At 52.4% G+C, this 18357-nt stretch overlaps 8 protein-coding genes and 1 non-coding gene across 9 annotated transcripts; 6 read left to right on the top strand and 3 right to left on the bottom strand.

Moving 5' to 3' along the window:
* Positions 1-93: 93 nt before the first annotated feature.
* ATEG_07558 (2,4,5-trihydroxytoluene oxygenase) lies at positions 94-988 on the top strand (the record flags this gene model as incomplete). The annotated part of the gene is made up of 2 exons (XM_001216179.1): positions 94-741; positions 812-988. 2 exons carry the CDS (start codon positions 94-96, stop codon positions 986-988), a joined length of 825 nt encoding a protein of 274 aa, XP_001216179.1.
* A 654-nt stretch (positions 989-1642) lies between these two features.
* On the bottom strand, positions 1643-4039 carry ATEG_07557 (uncharacterized protein; the record flags this gene model as incomplete). Its single annotated transcript, XM_001216178.1, has 6 exons — positions 1643-2031; positions 2079-2393; positions 2452-2779; positions 2831-3163; positions 3252-3505; positions 3571-4039. The coding sequence occupies 6 exons, from the start codon at positions 4037-4039 to the stop codon at positions 1643-1645; spliced, it is 2088 nt and encodes a 695-aa protein (XP_001216178.1).
* Positions 4040-4668: 629 nt separating this feature from the next.
* On the top strand, positions 4669-6167 carry ATEG_07556 (uncharacterized protein; the record flags this gene model as incomplete). The annotated part of the gene is made up of 2 exons (XM_001216177.1): positions 4669-4931; positions 4988-6167. 2 exons carry the CDS (start codon positions 4669-4671, stop codon positions 6165-6167), a joined length of 1443 nt encoding a protein of 480 aa, XP_001216177.1.
* Positions 6168-6680: 513 nt separating this feature from the next.
* ATEG_07555 (fungal specific transcription factor domain-containing protein) lies at positions 6681-8364 on the bottom strand (the record flags this gene model as incomplete). Its single annotated transcript, XM_001216176.1, has 2 exons — positions 6681-6701; positions 6940-8364. 2 exons carry the CDS (start codon positions 8362-8364, stop codon positions 6681-6683), a joined length of 1446 nt encoding a protein of 481 aa, XP_001216176.1.
* A 668-nt stretch (positions 8365-9032) lies between these two features.
* On the top strand, positions 9033-10633 carry ATEG_07554 (putative salicylate hydroxylase; the record flags this gene model as incomplete). Its single annotated transcript, XM_001216175.1, has 5 exons — positions 9033-9143; positions 9215-9402; positions 9468-9634; positions 9705-10018; positions 10217-10633. 5 exons carry the CDS (start codon positions 9033-9035, stop codon positions 10631-10633), a joined length of 1197 nt encoding a protein of 398 aa, XP_001216175.1.
* Positions 10634-11729: 1096 nt separating this feature from the next.
* On the top strand, positions 11730-13481 carry ATEG_07553 (uncharacterized protein; the record flags this gene model as incomplete). The annotated part of the gene is made up of 5 exons (XM_001216174.1): positions 11730-11775; positions 11823-11878; positions 11942-12904; positions 13076-13180; positions 13236-13481. 5 exons carry the CDS (start codon positions 11730-11732, stop codon positions 13479-13481), a joined length of 1416 nt encoding a protein of 471 aa, XP_001216174.1.
* Positions 13482-14179: 698 nt separating this feature from the next.
* On the top strand, positions 14180-14698 carry ATEG_07552 (uncharacterized protein; the record flags this gene model as incomplete). The annotated part of the gene is made up of 1 exon (XM_001216173.1): positions 14180-14698. One exon carries the CDS (start codon positions 14180-14182, stop codon positions 14696-14698), a length of 519 nt encoding a protein of 172 aa, XP_001216173.1.
* A 376-nt stretch (positions 14699-15074) lies between these two features.
* On the bottom strand, positions 15075-15161 carry ATEG_10499. The gene has a single exon. It is a non-coding gene; the product is annotated as a tRNA-Tyr (tRNA).
* A 1139-nt stretch (positions 15162-16300) lies between these two features.
* On the top strand, positions 16301-18104 carry ATEG_07551 (fungal specific transcription factor domain-containing protein; the record flags this gene model as incomplete). Its single annotated transcript, XM_001216172.1, has 5 exons — positions 16301-16389; positions 16448-17028; positions 17116-17196; positions 17255-17530; positions 17578-18104. 5 exons carry the CDS (start codon positions 16301-16303, stop codon positions 18102-18104), a joined length of 1554 nt encoding a protein of 517 aa, XP_001216172.1.
* Positions 18105-18357: the final 253 nt, after the last annotated feature.

The raw sequence follows: 18357 nt of genomic DNA, 5'->3' as shown, positions 1-18357 counted from the left end.
CGTTTGTAGCGATGAGGACTTTTTCTTAGACTCATAGCATAGCATCATCACTGTTTGCATTCACCACCTTTGTGCAGAATTACCAGGAGCAGAATGATCCGCGTCACTAGCCTAGCGCACGTTCACTACGCCCACCCAGACCTCGACAAGGCTATATGTTTCCTGCAAGACTTTGGTCTCGTGGTTGAGGCCACCGTTGACGGCAAGACCTACCTACGTGGCTACGGTGAACAACCCTTTGTGTACGTTGCGGAACAGTCCACAGATGGTCGAAGGCATTTCCGCGGCGGCTACTGGGTTGCAGAAAGTCGCGCAGACCTCGAAAGAGCAGCCGCTAATCCAGCTGCTGTTTCGGAAATCGAGGAAAGCAGTGCACCGGGCGGCGGAGAAGTGGTTCGGCTTCGTGATCCGTGGGGCTTTCTTGTAGGATTCGTGCATGGACAGAGGCTGCGGGAAGCAGAGGGCCCCAAGAGGCTGGAGGAAAAGGAAACTGCCGCAAATGAGGCAGTCTCGAAGAATCGAAAGGGAGTCTTCCGCCGGTTTCAACACGGAGCGTCTCCCATTCACAAACTGGGTCATTACGGAATTCTGGTTCCAAAAGACCAGCTAGATGCTGCCATGCGCTGGTACTATGGAACCATGAACCTGAAACCGACTGACTATGTGGTCGACCCTGAAACGAAAGCTGTGGATTCTGTTTTCAACCATATTGACTTGGGCAAGGAATACACAGATCACCATGTAAGATAGTTCGAGTATTGACGAAAAAGAGAGAGAGAGAGAGAGAGAGAGAGGTACTAACTCGTCCTAGAGCTTTTTCATCTCCACACTTCATGGTCCGAAACCGTATATTCACCACTCTAGTTTCGAGGTCAATGACTTCGACACGCAGGTTCTCGGGCACGATTGGCTCCAGGCCAAGGGGTATGTCAACTGTTGGGGTATTGGACGCCATGTACTGGGCAGCCAAATCTTTGACTACTGGTAAGGCGGCACAAATCCGCTGGTACAGGCGATCACTAACGCCTATCCAGGTTTGATCCGTCCGGCAATATAATCGAGCACTACTCCGATGGAGACCTCGTGAATGAGGATACTCCCGTCACGGAAGAGCCAGCTGGGCCTAACTCGCTCTACATATGGGGTCCCAACATTCCCCTTGCGTTCGCAAGTGGGAAAGTTGAAGATGCACATGGCTACCAACTAGTCAGTGCACCCGACGCTGCGAACGGGAGGGCTGCCGAATACGTCGAGGCGAAGGGGACGGTTTAGCCATTGATATTTCTGGTGTATTCACATGTACGAAGTCTACCAATAGGCCAAGTAGACAAAGTCGGATAATAAGCAAGTTCCCTAATCTACATTGTTACGCTACGGGCGACCAGCATAATGGGTTATTGCTTTACAGGTTCTGAACTACATTGAGAGTAATGATAGCGCACATCCAATGATATAGTTACTCGGAGAGAAGTTTGCATAAGCTAGGCAAGCTGAATGCCAAAAGCTATATCCGCGCCTCAAGGTGCAACCGAGGCCCTAGCTACTTTGTTTCTCACTTCTTAGTGCATTTAAAAGGAAGTCCAAGTACTAGGGTTTCATACATAAACCTATACCCTCTTCCGCAAATCTTCTAAACATAGCCCTAAACCTTAACCATTCTAGACCGCAGCCGTTCATACTTTTTATATTCCTCCAGAGACTCGGGGTTGGCAACCGCGGCAGATGGTGTCACTGGCTTTCCCGAGACAACATCCCGCACCAAGCCCTCGATCTTCTTCCCGTTGGTCGTGTACGGGATGTCCTTGACCTGTATCACGTGGCTGGGAACGTGGCGCGCGCTCAGGCCGGTTCGAATAGCAGCTGTGATATCATCACGCAGTGCTGAATCCAGCCGACCTTGGCGGAGGACGACGAAGAGAAGAACCTGTTCATCGTGCAGATCCGGTAGCTTCTGGCCCACCGCAACCGAGTCTTGGACTTGGGGGAAGCGCTCAATGATTGAGTACAGCTCTGCCGAACCAAATCGTATGCCTGTATGGTGTTAGATTAGCGAGAAACAAACGAAGGATGTCGCTCACCACCCGGATTTAACACTCCATCACTCCGGCCGAGGACCTCAAATCCCCCGGTCACTGGATTACGTCGCACAAAGTCCCCGTGGCACCAGACACCAGGGAACTTGGAAAAGTACGACTTCTCATATGCCTGGTTGCCAGTAGGGCCCAGAAATCCAAGCGGCATGCTGAAGAATGGTCGTGTAATAACCAGCTCACCCTTGGCACCAGAGTCGGTGATGTCGTGTCCGTCATCGTCAAAGACCCTGGCTTTCATACCCAGCGCACAGCCAGCGATCTCGCCTGCGTGGATGGTCGACATGGGCGATGGCATGAGAACTACGTCCCAGTCAGCACGTCCATAGTACGGTTCGCAAGCAGGAGGGGGGCCACCTACTGCCCCCTACTAGGTCAGTGCCACCTGATCCACTGAGCAGCCCAAGCCTAGAAGGGAATTTGGTGTAGAACCAGTCGTACAGCTCGGCAGAGAGGGCTGATCCGGTGACATCGACAACCGCAAGCTGTGGCAAGGGTGGTACAGCAAAGGAAGTCGCCTTGAGGGACTCCAGGAACTTGGGGCTTGTCCCCCAATCCTCGACGTGCTCTCGTTTGACTATAGCTAACTGGGACGAGGGCTTGGGGTACAGGGGACTCCCGTCGTACAGGACAATTTGAGTGCCGCCTGCGAGGGCCGAGACGAGGTAATTCCACATCATCCAACCCGTCTACCGATGAACGTTAGGGCCAAGAATTGCGTGAACGAGTAGTGGACATACAGTGGTGTATTGGTAGTATACAGAACCTTGCGTCAAGGACTTGTGCAAGAGATGCTCCTTGCGGTGCTGCAAGAGAACCCGTCCGGCTGCGTGGCAGATGCCTAGTGAAATTGTGTCAGATAAGTAGCGTTGAAACTGGGAAAAGTGGGCTGCAGATACATTTAGGGGGTCCAGTAGTGCCAGAGCTGTTGATGAATCCTTGTCAGTACGGGGCGCATCAGCCGGGAGGGGAGCGAAATTTACGAGTATAGCACGTAAAGCGGATGGTCGAACGGAAGCTGCTCGTACTTGAGGTCCGGCCGGGAGCCGGGCAGGATGTCCGTTGCGGAGATTCTAGACGAACTGGTGAGCAGGCGCAGGAGGTAATGGAGGGTCCAACTTAATATTACACGTCTGGCCCTGGAAGCAATGGGCCGCGAACCACAACACAGTGCGATAATTTGGCGACCTGTTCCTTAAGCTGCGCGTGGACTTGGGTCATCTTGGCTTGGAGGTCGATGTACTTCCCGGCGTATGTCACCTCGGTCTGGCAGATAAAGACGACGGGTTTGAATTGTCGATATCGGTCGATGATTCCGCTGGCCCCCATGTCCGGCGCGGTTGAGGAGAAGACAGCGCCACATGCTGCGCAAGCCAGGAAGATGAGCAGCGCATCGATGTAATTCGGCAAAACGACTGGGTGGCAACACAACACAGGGTTAGAACAACTCCGAAATACCTAATGAAGGGGGTTGAGGTACCTCCGACGGGGTCACCGACGCCAACTCCGAGCCTCTTCAACGCGTGCGCCCAGCGCGCAACTTCGTCCTCCAGCTGCCGGAAGGTAAGCCTGAGAGGCTCCCTGCTGCCTGTGATGTCACCCTCCTCATAAGCTGCGACAGCTATAGAGTTGGCTTTGGTCTTGAGACCAAAAGCAAGCAGGTTCTCTGCGTAATTGAGGGCCGCACCGGGGAACCAGGTTGGCGGTGGCCACAGCTGATCCAGGCCAACACCGACAGCCTTGGGACGTTCGCTGTAGATTACCCCAGAAAAGTTCCAGAAGTCTTCGGCAAAGGCTTCAATGTCGCTCGTGGCCCATTCCTGGATGTCATCAAAGGTCGAAAGCCGCAACTGACGTCGTTGGTTGACATATTCGCGGAAGGCAAAGAGTGGGGTTGAGGAGGGATCCGGGTGCGACCAATGCACCCTCAGGGGGCTTGCAGAGTTCATGGTGCCGGATGGGATGTTGAGTTTGAGACGATTTCGGCGAGGAGATACTAGGTAGTCTAGATAGCTGAACCGGTGTTCCGGGAAGGATGCCGCCATTGACCGGGAAACGCCGTGCCGCCGTGCAGAGATGCTATTAACCTCGAAAAGCCTCAACCTAGGTAGCTAACATTTCAGATCACAACAATCATGCCTTTCCATTCAACTCCTGTCCTTGTCGTGGGCGCCGGCCCCGCCGGGTTGATTGCAGCCCTGCAGCTGACCGTCAACAATGTTCCGTGTATGCTGGTTGAACGAAACCAGACCACGACGCAGTGGCCGAAGATGGATATAACCAACTGTCGCAGCATGGAGATTTTTAGACGGCTGGGAATTGCGAAAGGGGTACGAACTGTCGGTAGGTAGGTCGCGTCGACTTGACGGACAGACATCCTAACATTTTCAAGGGGTCCCGGGACACTACTCGCTCGATGTCTTGATCAGCACTGGCCTTTCTGATGGAGGAAAGGTAATTGGGGGATGGGTACGTCCCCCTCGAACCTCTATCAGCGCTTTTTAACCTAACAATTGCCTAGGAACTGCCATCCCCGGATGCCTGGCGTGAGAAAATCCAACGCCAGAACGACGGGACCATGCCGCGAGAGCCCTATCAGCGATGCTCACAGGCTATCCTTGAGGCGTGGCTCAAGCCGAAAATCCAGGCACAATCCTTGATCACCGCTGTATTTGGCTTAAAGTTCGAAAGCCTCGTGGAAACCGACGATGGAGTTGAGAGCAAGCTGGTCACGGAGGATGGCGAGGAGCACCTGGTCAAGTCGCAGTTCGTTATTGGATGCGATGGTGCAGGGAGCAGAGTTCGCCGCGGTCTGGGGATCCAACTTGAGGGAGGACCAGTGTAAGGGCGGCCGCCTGAACCTCCGATCGAATACTAGAAGACTAATCTTTCTCCAGGCCAGGTGCAATGTTCCTGATCCACTTCAAGTCCAGCGATCTCACGAGACTTCAGACACAAGGCCAATTCTGGCATATTTACTTTACGACCGGGCAAGTGATTATAAGCCAAGACGAGAAGGACACCTGGACGGTGCATTGCCCGATTTCCCTTGATGCAGATGTCTCCAAGCTAGACCCAAGAGAGGAGGTCTACAAGGCGCTGGGAGGGGAGCACTCTCCTTACCCTATCGTGATAGACGAGATTCTTGTGACCAGTGTTTGGCGACCAAACATCTGCGTGGCGGAGCGCTACGCGTCCGAGGGAAGACGGATCTTCCTAGCTGGGGACTCTGCCCACCAAAATATCCCTACAGGGGGGTATGGAATGAATACCGCTGTTGGCGACAGCTTTGACATTGGCTGGAAATTAGCTGCCGTGATTCAGGGCCATGGTGGGAAACATTTGCTTGACTCGTATGAACTGGAACGGCGCCCAGTTGCGGTCAGAAATATAGATCGTTCTGGTGTCCATTGGTCGGTGCACTCGCAGTATCTGCAATGGTGCCAACAGAATCCCCATGCAGTTATTGCCCCGTCCGAAGAGGGCGAAACGTTGCGGGCAAAGATTGCAGACTGGGTCCGTACGCACGATGGAGAAAACAAGGACCATGGAATCGAGATGGGCTACCGTTACACCGGATCGAATATCATTCTGCCCTCGGACGATCCCACCCATGAACCCCCGTTCCACGCGCGAGAGTATGTGCCCACCACCTGGCCGGGCTCTCGCGTTCCTCATGTCTTCCTCAAAGATGGGACAACCAGCATCTATGACCTGCTCGGGACGGGACCCCAGTTCACCTTGGTCGATTTTACTCCTGGCGGCACTTATATTCAGCAGTTCACCCGTCACGCAGAGGAGCTAAATGTTCCATTCAAAACGGTCCACTTACCGGAAGAGAATCACGTTCGCTCTGTTTGGGAACGGGAGGCGGTGCTTGTTCGCCCGGACGACCATGTTGCCTGGCGGGCATCTGACCAAGTGTTGGATGCTCGAACCATTTTACAGGTCGCTGTGGGCCAAAAGGAACTGCACCATCGGCCGGTGCAAGAGAGCAAGGATGGCAAGAAGTTTACGGGGACGATCGGGAATGTGAACATGGAGAATGTCAAGATGCGGGCAGAATTCCAAGTATAAGGTAGCTTGAAACTCGCAAACTTGGTCAAATTCGACGCTACCCAAGGAGTGAACGTCGTACATGTACAACATTAAGATGATTTGGCTCCTCAAAGCGCCCCTGTCCAAAATTGTGGGAACGTATCCCCCGATAGCCCACCTAACCCATTCAGAACGGAGTTGTCAATTCCATCGTCACTGTTACCAGCCTCCAGAGGGACTTGGTGATTCCAGTCGATTGGATGATCGAGCAGACCAAGCCATGGTGTCTGGGGAATATCTATTGCGTAGTCGGTGTCAAGGTCTGCCGTGGATGACTTCCTTGGACCGTGAGGCGGACACTGCGGACGGTTTATCTCTACTGGAATTGGCTCTTGCTGACTATGTATTGCCATCGAAGAAAACGCCGAAGTCGAGGATGAGCATGCGGATGGTGAAGGCGACGCACTGCCGCACGACAAAGTCGGTCGCAGACGGTCTGGGAGAAGGGCGAGAAATGTGGAAAAGGTTTCTCCAAGGTGAGGAGCGGGCTCATTATCGGGTGTGGTGAGAAAACTCTCCAGGTCTTATATTCAGCGTCAGTAAATTGAAGCGGTCCGGTACATTCTACAAGGGAACTACCAAGTAATACGGAGGCCAGGTTCCAGTGACGCGCAAAGTGCGCAAGGCCGAGCCTGGCCATTTCCTTTGCTAAAGTCGGTTCGGCCGGGTTTGGATTGGGCGTCCCCCGATTCGAGTCCACAAAGGCGGACTTGGGTCCCAGTAGTGTGCAGGCAACAAAGGGCTGGCACACCTTGATGTACTCTGAGGGCCAGGCATTCATGATCTGCACGAGTTCCGACGCTCGCGCCTGGATCCTTTTGGTGTACATCTGTTCTGGCTGAGCACGGGCTACATCACACGAGGTTCGAGCGGAGAGAAGAAGCAGGTTCGTGCATATTATCCAGTTGTACTGGGAAACGTCATCGTTGCTGAAGTCGGGGGGGTTTTCAAAAATGTCAAACTGCGGTGGCAGGCTGAGGCGGAAGCAGTTCAAGATAGTCTCCATCCGCACTATCTCACCAACCTCTTCGTTGCTCGGGTACTGGTAACTCGCATGGGCGAGTGAGACAAGATGATTGCAAACCAAGAACCAGGCACGTTCGCTCTGGTTTTCGCTGCCCTGGAGACTGTTCCATACCCTATGTGGCTCTCGGTCCAGCATTGCCGATCCCACGCGTCTGCCAGCAAACCAATCATGGTCCGACACTGGCAGACAAACACGCACAGAGCGGTCGTCAATTGCATACGGCCGCTGCAACAAGATGGATCCGAAGCGATCCAGCTCCCACACCAGCCACCAGATTCGGCGGAGGCCTTCTTTACGCATCCATCGGGTGGTCAGCTGCTGTTCGTCGGCGCCACAATTGCCTTCGGTTTCGATGGCGTCTATTCGATGTAGGTTCAGGTCAAAAGCCATCCTAACGCAGACTCCGGTGAGAATCCAACTTTGATGGCGCAGACACGACGTGTAAAGATAGAATGCCAAGAGAATACATCCCTTGAGATAGGCCTCGGAAGACTTGGAGGCGCTGAGTCGCAACCGGGCGTACGCCTGGTTGGCGTTGACGGCAAACTGCGCTCCTCGCTCGGGTGCTGGAATGCGCGCCCAGTCCCCAGCCGAGTAGTACTTCGCAGCAAGAGCGAAGATAGCCCAAAACATGAGCCGCTCGTCCATACTCAGATCGCCCATGGCGCGCATAGTCTGGTTGTTGCCGATGTAGGTTTGGTAAAACGTCGGACGGTGAAAGAGAGGCAGCCAGGGCTGGATCTTCAAGAAAAACAGATCCACCAGCGCTTTAGCCAACTCAGGCGGTATTTCCTCCTCGGCTCCTTCTTCTGGGGCCTTCTCCAAAGAGCTCTGGGGATTCTTCGGACTCGCGGAGGTGGTACTCAGAGAGGATGAGCGTACCGCGGCAGGATTGGTGGATTCGCTACGGGGCGATTGACATGATATGCATCGGTCTTGAGCTAAGAGCCAGTGGACTGGATGAGCAAGTAGTAGATATGTATATCGGCCAAGACCAACCTGTTTTCCGCTGCAGCCTCGATTTTCCCCGCTTCTCATTCGGTTTTCGGCGTCGAGTGGGAAACTCGCAGCGCTGGCCGGTGCGGCGACAAAGGCCACAGATGGGCCGCTGCATGTCACCTGGCTGATTGTCAGAGTATAGCCGGACATGCAACAGTCGGCGGACTCACACTTTGTTTTCTTTCTGGCGCCGCCGTCGTGTCAGTACTCACTCCAGATGATCAGAGAGGACGACCCTCAAACCCACCGATTACATTGCTCACAGGCCCGGTGCAGTAAAGGAGGGACCGTCGAGGTCGAGGATGGGGAGGTATAGTCGCCCATGATGAACAGTATGTGCTATTATTGACGTTGAAGGGGTTGAAGGGGGTGAAGGGTGGAAGTAGAGATGGCGGGGATTGCCTCGACTCCCCCATGTTATTATTGGGCTGGGGTGGGTCATGCTAGTTAATGTGGAGAAATAAGGTTGCACTATTCCGGGGCTAAGTTAGTAGACTCCGGAATCTCCGAGAGAGTCGTTGCAGGTTCCTCGGTAACTACTACTGGATACTATAAGTAACTAGTAGTTCCCCGGAGCAGCAAAACACCGCCCAGCGCCGTCCCCACTGGTCCGCTTTCTGCCGCTCAATCAGGTATCGTATCTGCTAGGTACGTTCGGTTTCGTCCAAAAGAGCAGGCCTTGCCATACGGTGGCCGGGTTTGGGCGGCGAACCTGTACTATATCAAGTGGACCATGTGATAGCATCAAATATTTATACAGAGTCTCGATAGCCAGTTCAGTCAAATCAAACACATCCAACATCTCAAGTCCTCTCGTAATGCACGTCCTTATTGTCGGCGCCGGCCTTGGTGGGCTGGCTTGTGCGGTCTCTTGTCGCGCGGCGGGCCTGAAAACGACGATTCTGGAACAAAGCCCCGAAATCACTGAGGTACGTCTACAACCCCTTCCCTTACAACGACAGTAATATTAATCATAGCATTAACCTCTTCCCGGGTAAAGGTCGGGGCTGGCATCCAGATACCACCCAATGCAACCCGCGTGACGGAATATCTGGGCCTTTGGCCCCAGGTCAAGGAGAAAGGACTCAGAGTAGAGTTTCTCGATATCTTGCGCTACGCAAATGGTAAATTGATCTTGCGGCGGCCCCTTGGCGATGACGCTGTGAAGGAGCTGGGCGGAGAGTGGATGTGAGAAGAGTCTTGCCCCGGCGTATCTATCCCGTTTGCTGAATACTATGTACTAACCTCTGCAGGGTCATTCATCGCGCCGACTACCAGGCCATTCTTCTTGCCGAGGCCCAGCGTCTTGGGGCTGAAATACGAACCTCCTCGCGGGTAATAAGCTTGGATACAGAGAATACAAGGGCCATCCTTGAGGACGGCAGCGCCGTCGCGGCCGACGTGATAATTGGGGCAGACGGTAGCTGTCTTGCCTATCTATCTATAGACGGTCATATGAATGGTGCTAACAACCAGGCTACCTTACCCAGGCCTATGGTCCAATACACGCACCACAATTCTGGACCACCCCTCTCCGCCATCCGAGACTGGGGATCTCGCCTACCGCGCCACCTTTACCCGGGAGTCACTCGTGGCGCTCGGCGACTCACGAATCAACGAGTTGATCCAGGCACAGGGTGTCACTCTCTGGGCGGGACCAGGAGGGCATAGCGTATTCTACCCCGTCAGGAATGGCAGCTTGTTCAATTTAGTGCTCCTGTGCCCGGACAACATGCCAGAGGGCACAAGGACTACTCAGGGCAGCGTTGAAGAAATGAGGGAGTTCTTCAAGGACTGGGACCCAGTGTATTCCATCAATCCTCCGCCCTTCCACGGCTGCTCACGAGATACTAATGGTGCGACAGTCTCAATAAAATTATCTCCCGCATCCCAACTGTTCTAAAATGGAAACTGCTGCATCACAAGGAGCTTGCTCAGTGGACCAAAGCATGTTTTCCCGGAGTTATTATTAGCTAACAACCGCTAACTTGTATTCGCGCAGAATAACATCGCCCTGCTCGGTGACGCCTGCCACCCAACGCTCCCATATCAAGCTCAGGGTGCAGCGATGGCGGTCGAAGACGGGGCCCTTCTTGGCCTGCTTCTGGGCGAATACAACAAGCACCCGGCGGCTTCGGGCAAGTCCATCAGCGGGGTCCTTGCACTCTACGAGAGTATTCGCAAGCCGCGCACAACCCTGAATGTCAATGGAGCCACGAATAATCGGTATTTCTATCACTTGCCCGACGGGCCGGAACAGGCGGAGAGAGATGCCTCATTCGTTGATTATGACTGGATCAGCGGAGATAGCAAGTATTCATGGGCAAACGTGAAGCAACAGAAGGATTTGCTAGCGTGTGATGTTTTGGCAGAGGGGAGAGCAGCCTTCAAATCTTGGATCGACGGTCCAAGATTATAGGTGGTCTTATAATCCCCAGCACTAATACTACCTGTCCTCAATTTATTCCAGCTCATATTTTCTTCTCCCGCGACTGCGCAATTGAAGTACATGGTATCCAGTGGTCTGCTAGTATAGAAACGGGTGAATCGGTATGACGTTATCGCATCCACCGCTCTGGACGATAATGCTGTCCTCAGCTAGAAAAAAGAACATCCTAGAAGCAGTGTAGAATTAGATATCAGATGCTGTTGTCCTGCTATGGGGTTGAACTATTCTCTTCGGCCGTATTGTCGGGGCTGACGCCACCCATGACACAACGTGGAAACGGGCATACATGGGATGGCTGAGACGAATTAGTTCAAGTTAGCAGCGTTTCCTGGAGATACCTGCGAGGGCTGATATATGTCGGATATACGGTGTATTGATGTATGTCGCTTGATCGGTACTACTAACCAGGCACTTTGTCTCCGTTAGCCAAGCAGCCACATGTAAATCCTAGTGACAACAGCTGCCTCGAATGTTGATACTGGGTTCTTGACAATCAACTATACTTTTGGCCAACGGACTAAAGTCCGCCGTACGAGAATGAGAACTGTTTATCTATCACCACAGACGACATGGATCTATCCTAGAAGGCATTAACGTCGCGTAGATACGCAGGAGGGAACAGTCCGAATATGGAAGCCCGACGCGGTACCCCTCAACTATGTCTCTAGATCCGCTGATAGGATGTCGGAAAGGCCGAAATGAATGAGGGGAAGTCGATCAGATAGGAGCTAAGCGTTATCGGATTGTTCAACGAGACTGAAATGTGCCTGTGTTTGCTATTAGTGACCACCGTATACGAATGCTGTGCGGACTATGCAAGTATTCATGCAGAAGACTGTTGTATGCGCAAACATCCATGACAATATACACGTTTCCTATACCCTATCGGAGCAGTTGAGCTGAAGGATCCGGATGGGAGCAAGAGGTCCTACTTCATGCGGGGTAAGGTGCATGATAACTAGAATCAAACCCCGTTGATGGCTTCCATCTGGCATATCTAGATGGCCATTCTCATTCTCCGTCCAAAGCTCTTTGGCATGCACTAATTACCGCACTTATATACAAGATGGACGCGGACAGCATGGAGCCCCCGGGGACTGTCCAGATTGAAGGTAGGACCAGGAGATATGTTACCAGTCCCTAACGCTAACACAGAAAGAATGGAACTCGATCGTTCTCCAGCCTCCTCCTACGGATGACCCCGACGATCCACTCGTAAGTGCGCAACGACCGAGACTGAAGAAGCAACGGCTGACGAGATGCTCACCGGATCTATAGAACTGGTCAAAGTTGCGAAAGACAGTTAATTTCACCCTCGTACTGCTCTTCACGCTCTTTACATTCACTCTCGTCGATATCGGAACAGTAGCATGGGGCCCAATGAATGAGCAGCTCGGCATCTCCTTTGAGAACATGAACAACTCCTTTGCGGCAAACCTCGCTGGTCTCGGCGTATGCTGTATTTTCGCCATTCCGTTAGCCCACAAGTATGGCCGGCGTCCAGTCTACCTGGTTAGCTTGCTTCTGCAGATCGCAGGTTCCGTCTGGCAGGCAAAAATCACCACATCATGGGAACTGATCGTTTCAAATGTTGTAACCGGGGTTGCAGGTGCAGTTAGCGAGGTCATGGTGCAAATGACAGTCAATGACCTGTTTTTCGTTCACCAGAGAGGAAAGGCAAATGGAATATATTTGGTGATGGTGTCGATGGGGGCATACGTTGCCCTTGTTCCGGCTGGATTTATCACCATCTCCCAGGGTTGGCGTTGGATCTGGTGGTGGTGCGTCATTCTCATTGGGGTGACCTTCATCATCTTCGTGTTCTTCTACGAGGAGTCAAAGTTTGTTATGACACTTGTGGGAGAAGGTATACCTCATGATGCAGGCAAGGACATGAACAAGTCGAAAGCGTCCCTGCCAGACGACGTGCCTCCGGTTGCCGTGCCGAAGAAGAGCTATAAAAAACGCCTGGCCTTGGTCACCAAGACAGATACACCCGTCTTGCAGCATATCGTCCAGCCATTTCAGTTACTATTCACCTTCCCGGCAGTCACTTATACCGCCATCATGTACGGCTCGCTCCTGTGCTGGTTTTCGGTCCTTGCCACCACCCAGTCGACCTACCTCCTGACTCCGCCGTACAACTTCTCCGCGTCAGGAATTGGCCTCTTCAACCTGTCTACCTTTATAGGAACAGTACTCGGGAGTCTCGCAGGTGGACCTATCAGTGACTGGTGGATTGTGCGTCAAGCCAAACTTAACAACGGAATATATGAGCCCGAGATGCGTCTCTGGGTGCTGCTCCCCGGGATCGTCTTATGCCCCGGAGGCATCCTTATTTTTGGATTATGCATGGCATGGGTAGGGTCAAGCATTTTGAGATAATTATGCGATTACTAACGTCGATATCAGGGCGTGGCGTGGATTGTTGTCGCCGTGGGCGCGGCAGTCTTTGGTTTCTCATTTACACTGATCGCCGATGTGTCCCTTTCCTACCTGATGGATTGCTACCAGGAGGTGAGTGTCTATGCTATGTTTTGCACGCCCGGACGCATTGCTAATATAAGTTTAGGTCGTGGGTGACGCTTTTGTTGCGGTCACATTCATCCGGAATGGACTGTCGATGATTTTCGTATTTTGCCTCAGTCCATGGATTGCAGCGACAGGTCTGGAGAATATGTTTATCGCGGTCGCATGTCTTTCCTTCGCCATAAATTGTATTACCATTCCAATGATGATTTGGGGCAAGAAGGCAAGGCGGGCCACGGCAGGACGATATCGAACGATGGCGCTGGCGCGACGCCATCAACCGCGATGATTATGATTGGTAGGCCGGCTTGGTAATTGTTTGTTCGTTCTTTATATCAGCTGACAGACGTTCTAGTGATGGTTGTGTCTTGAAAGCCAACGATTCTGTACATATCTGGACATTCCTTTCTTCCATCCCAGCATTGGGCAGCGGGACCACTCCTGGGTGGCCGAGAATCTCAACTAAGCCTAATGAGAATATTCCAGCTCCAGAGCGCCACCAGAGGAATTAATCCTGGGGCTTTCTTGCCTCCAAGACATGGACAGGTCTGGAACCACCTGTGTTCGTGCTCCTGCTGGCTGCCTCCAGTTACAAAGTTACACCAAGCCCGGTACGAGGTGTGATATGGTGCCAGCAAAGCAGCGCAAGAAATGGGAATGACAGAAGAAAAGAAAGCATAAGTAGTACTTAGAACGTAATCCACGCTTTGTCATCGCTGCCATTGGTGTGTTGGAGGGTGTCATACTAACTGTGGCTTTCGCAAGAAATGACAAAGCATGAGGCCAGACCATTCCATCGACAGTAAACATACATATATAATCCCATTGCTTAACTACCTACTGATCCCATTTATATGAGACTAAATGGATACACCATAGATGTAGCTACTTCGTAGAAGTAGCTCACTTGCCTCAGGACGGAAACAACCTCATCATCTCCATCACATATAGTAAATCCACGACCGTCCCACCCAATAAGATCCAACAATGACCACTATCGCGCCGAGTCAAGTCACCACCTTGTGCCGAGAATTTCACTGTGCAAGGAACACCCCTATAGGAAATACCGACCCCCCGACCACCACATCCGCCCCTGCAAAATTCACCCTTATGCCAAGCAGCCAACCTATACCGGTGAAGACAATCAGAATATGGGAAGTCCTGCTCCCCGACGGCCGGGGCGACGGCATCGCAGGACTGAGCGTGATCTGGACCGACGACGACGAGCAACGTGCCGGACGGTGCGAGGGCCCGGCCTCGAAGCAGTTTCACTTCGGCACGCGGGAGAGAATCCAAATCATGTATATCTATGCGGAAGACCGCGTCGATGGACTCTGGTTCGTGACGGATGCGCAGAAGTCATTCTTTCCCGGAAAGTCGAGCACTCGGTACGAGATGGGTAATTTGGGGGATGGCACGCTGGTTGGATTTGAAGGCACGCTTGCTGCGGATGAGAGCGGGTTTTTGTCATTGGGGGCGACCTTTCGACGGCCTGTATGGAGTTAGATGGGATGGAGTTGGGCCGGCTCCGTAGCTGGCTTGCCGGTTGGGAGTGTGGGATCCTCACAACAAGGTATACGCATCATCTGTATCAGAGAACGTCCGTCTTTACCCACATATTTATGGCGGTGTCTTCAGTTATATGACAAAATGTAAGCAATTCTTTGTTGTGACACTACTGGGTCAAAGTGAAGCACTTGGCCGGAGCCTGGAGAGCGTCACAATATATATATCTTGGAGAGAGAACTCATTAAAATGTCCAACAAAGAATACATGTCAAACTGAGTGCCAATAACAATATCCACGAATGTACTGGTGCAAAATTCGTACGAATAGAGCATTTGGGTGGCCGAAGCTGAAGACCGGGAAAAAAAAAAAAGATTCCCCCGAGCCGGAATCGAGCCAGCGACCTTTCGGTGAAATGTGTCCAATTACAGCCGAACGTCATATCCAACTAGACCATCGGGGGTTTGTTACTGAGAGACAGAAAAACCGGCACTATCAAGCAAAGCAATTCCCAGGAGATTCACTCCAGCCTACTACATATTGAGACGGTTGTCCCATTGTTTAGGACGTGAAATGTACTGCGGAATGATGATGGTATTCGGAACTAGCTAAGCGGGAGGAACCGTCCTAAGGAAGCAGCCTCTTATCACACACAAATCGCCCTTGGGACGATTTAGTCGGATAACGCTGGATTCGCTGGTATGGGGTTCGCTAGCCTGGTAGTCACGAATTCGATCAACCGCCGATAGACGGAGGCGACGATGATTCCCGCATGTTCATATTCTGTACCGGCCATAAGTGAAGCAGACGCTCAGAATATATGTATGAATGTAGGCCTACATCTCCACGAATACGATATACGATATCGCTCTTGATTCCGAACTTGTCGCAACTCACCCCACACTAGATATATGCGCTAACTAAATGAACCGGGCTGACTCACTCCACATCCAACAATCCCCAATATCTCGGCCCCGAGCTGCATACCGGTCGTCAACGCCATGAGTGAAAGGGGGTCAGAGCTATACTTCCCTCCGGGAAATATTCCTATCCGCTTCTTCAAGGCATGCCGATGGTGCAGGAAGCAGAAGATGCGCTGCGACGCGCGCACCCAGGTCCCTTGCACCCGCTGTCGCTCGACCGGCCGGGATTGCATCCTAGATCCGATTGAGGGAGGCGCTCGACGGCGCACAGGGAGACATAGAACTCCGGCGCTTGAACATTCAAGGTAGAGCCAGCCGCCAAGGCTGTCGGATGTGTTTTGTTGCGTGGTAGGTTAACGATAATGCAGGCCGAGGAGTATGCGACATGGCTCCGAGACAAATGCGTCGAGGGAGCTACAATACTCCCCGGCTTCAGGCCGTGATGTTCCTTTGGAGACATCCATAGATTCTTTTCCTGGACTGGTTCCGGGGCGCGATGCGCGCGCATCACAGAGCGTTGATCACCATGGACCGGAATCACAGGAGCTGAGTCCAAGCGATATGATCGCGCCCGTGTCTGTGGTTCATTCCATGTCGGTGAATCTATTGGGTTCGAATAGTGTGCGCGCCCCTGTGCTACGTCTGGTCTTGCGCACTGCTAAGTTCTACGCAGATCTTCATGGAGAATTCGGCCGAGGTGGATCCGAGAAAGGACATCATCGCTCGAGGGATCATTAGCGAAGAACATGCCCGAGTCATGTACGAGCGGTGAGTTGCACGCGCCTGTCAGGATGGCGAGGGTAAATAGGGCTTATGCACTATCTAGGTTTATCGGGGGAAGCAAGAACTTTTTGGGACTCTTCGATCCTATACGCGACACCTTTGACTCTATGCGTTCGCGATCGCTGTTCTGTTTCTCTGTAATCATCTACCTGTCGAGTCGTGCCATGGTGGACCTACGGAGTGACACGCATCTGCAACGCGTACTCCAAGACGAAGCCCAGAGGCTGGCTGAAGACAGCTTCTTCGAAAGACCGACGAAGGTGGAGACTGTACAAGGAATGATCCTGCTGGCTGCGTATTCCGAGAAGACCTGGTTTTCAACAGCATTGATCCTCCGCACCGCACTTGACTCCGGTCTAGAGAAGTCACTGGATAGACTCTTGTCCCAGGAGACTGTACCGCGAAGCTCGCTGTCCGCTTCATTGGAAGAACGAAAGCTAGTATGGCAGACGAGGACATGGCTGATCAGCTTCACCCTGGAATTAGATGTAGCATCTGGGACTGGACGCAAATCACGTATCAATGAGGTCGATATTGCGACGCTACGGAAATTTCTAGAGTACCCTCTCTCCCTTCCGTGCGATATGCGCACAGTGTCTATCATTGAAATCCATCAATTGCGAGGTTGGTCCAGTTACGCTGAACTTATGACCTGAACTAAAGACAAGATAGGACGGTATCGACTGCTTATTGAGAATTGTCGGACTATAGACGAGATCGTCACCAAGGAGCTGCCGGCGATCATGTCAAGGCTACATAATTGGTGGGTTACATGGGATGAGATCCACGAAAGTACGTTCACTCATTGACAAGCCATACCAATCTCTCATTAGTACTGATTGTAATACAGACAACGGCTTCCACGCTGGCGCCTTTCAACGGTGCAGCCTTAAGCTCATGTTGAACTACGGCCGGATCTTTGCCCTCTGCGCTTCATTGGCCCGGATCCAAAGGCTACAGTCTGCGGTACCAGAGCCTGACCGGCAGGAGGAAGACGTGCTCAATCTTTGGAAATCCCTTGTTAGTACAATAATGGACCAACTGGGATTCCTGATTATAGAGACGTCCTATCGTTGCCAATTCCCCTGGGCCCCGACGTATCCAGCCCTGACCATTGCCTTTGTCAGTGAGTTGTCCCAGCTTTAAATCTTCAGGATATATCTAACGAATAAGCAACCTTTGCGTTACGTATCGCTCGCTGGCGACCCGCTCTCATCGATCAGGAGCTACTCCTCGAAAGGGCGCAGCAAATATGTGATTTTCTACGACAGCCGCCTTATCCAGATATCCATCGGACAGTTTCAATATTTGTCACATATGCCCGAGCCCTCATTGCCGACCAACGGCCACCACCCAGCCCAGACGCAGAGATACCCAATGCAAGTGATGCTGATAATGCCAGGACAACCGCACCACAAGCAAGCCTCACCAATCTTGCACCTCCAGCGGGACTCGCGGGGCTAGAGGATCCTAACAACAGAGGTGGGCCGGCCATGTACCACGGTGGAAGAGAAGGGATGGTCTCTATTAGTGGAAATGATAAGCCTGCAGTGTGCAGACCGCCGCTCCCCAAGATCCCCGGCGCTGTTGAAGTTCCCAATTGGACGCTGTCGAATTCCATCGCGGATTCGTTCGGTCTCTTCGAGGAGGAGCAGAACGACATTTTTGATTTCCTGCCGGTCATGCCTTCGATGCCGTGAGACTCAACGCACTGGCCGCTTGTGTGAATATGTTTCGACTTTGGAGCTAGATTGTCTACCTCTATGAAGTATGATGAACGTGCAAAATATATAGTAGTATCCCCCTATCGCGAAGATAAAGATCTTACCAGGAGTACACGTAAGCCCTTAGTAACAGGAATCCACAATTCTTGATAGAAGATGACAATCCATGTGTCGAGCCCAATTCTTCAGGGCCCGTCCTCCGGAGTAGAAATCCGACATCCACCACCCG

Source organism: Aspergillus terreus, genomic scaffold (assembly GCF_000149615.1).
Source record: "Aspergillus terreus NIH2624 scaffold_11 genomic scaffold, whole genome shotgun sequence".
NCBI lineage: Eukaryota > Fungi > Ascomycota > Eurotiomycetes > Eurotiales > Aspergillaceae > Aspergillus > Aspergillus terreus.
Note: the sequence above shows the minus strand (reverse complement) of the source record. Positions and strands in the feature narration are given on the sequence as shown.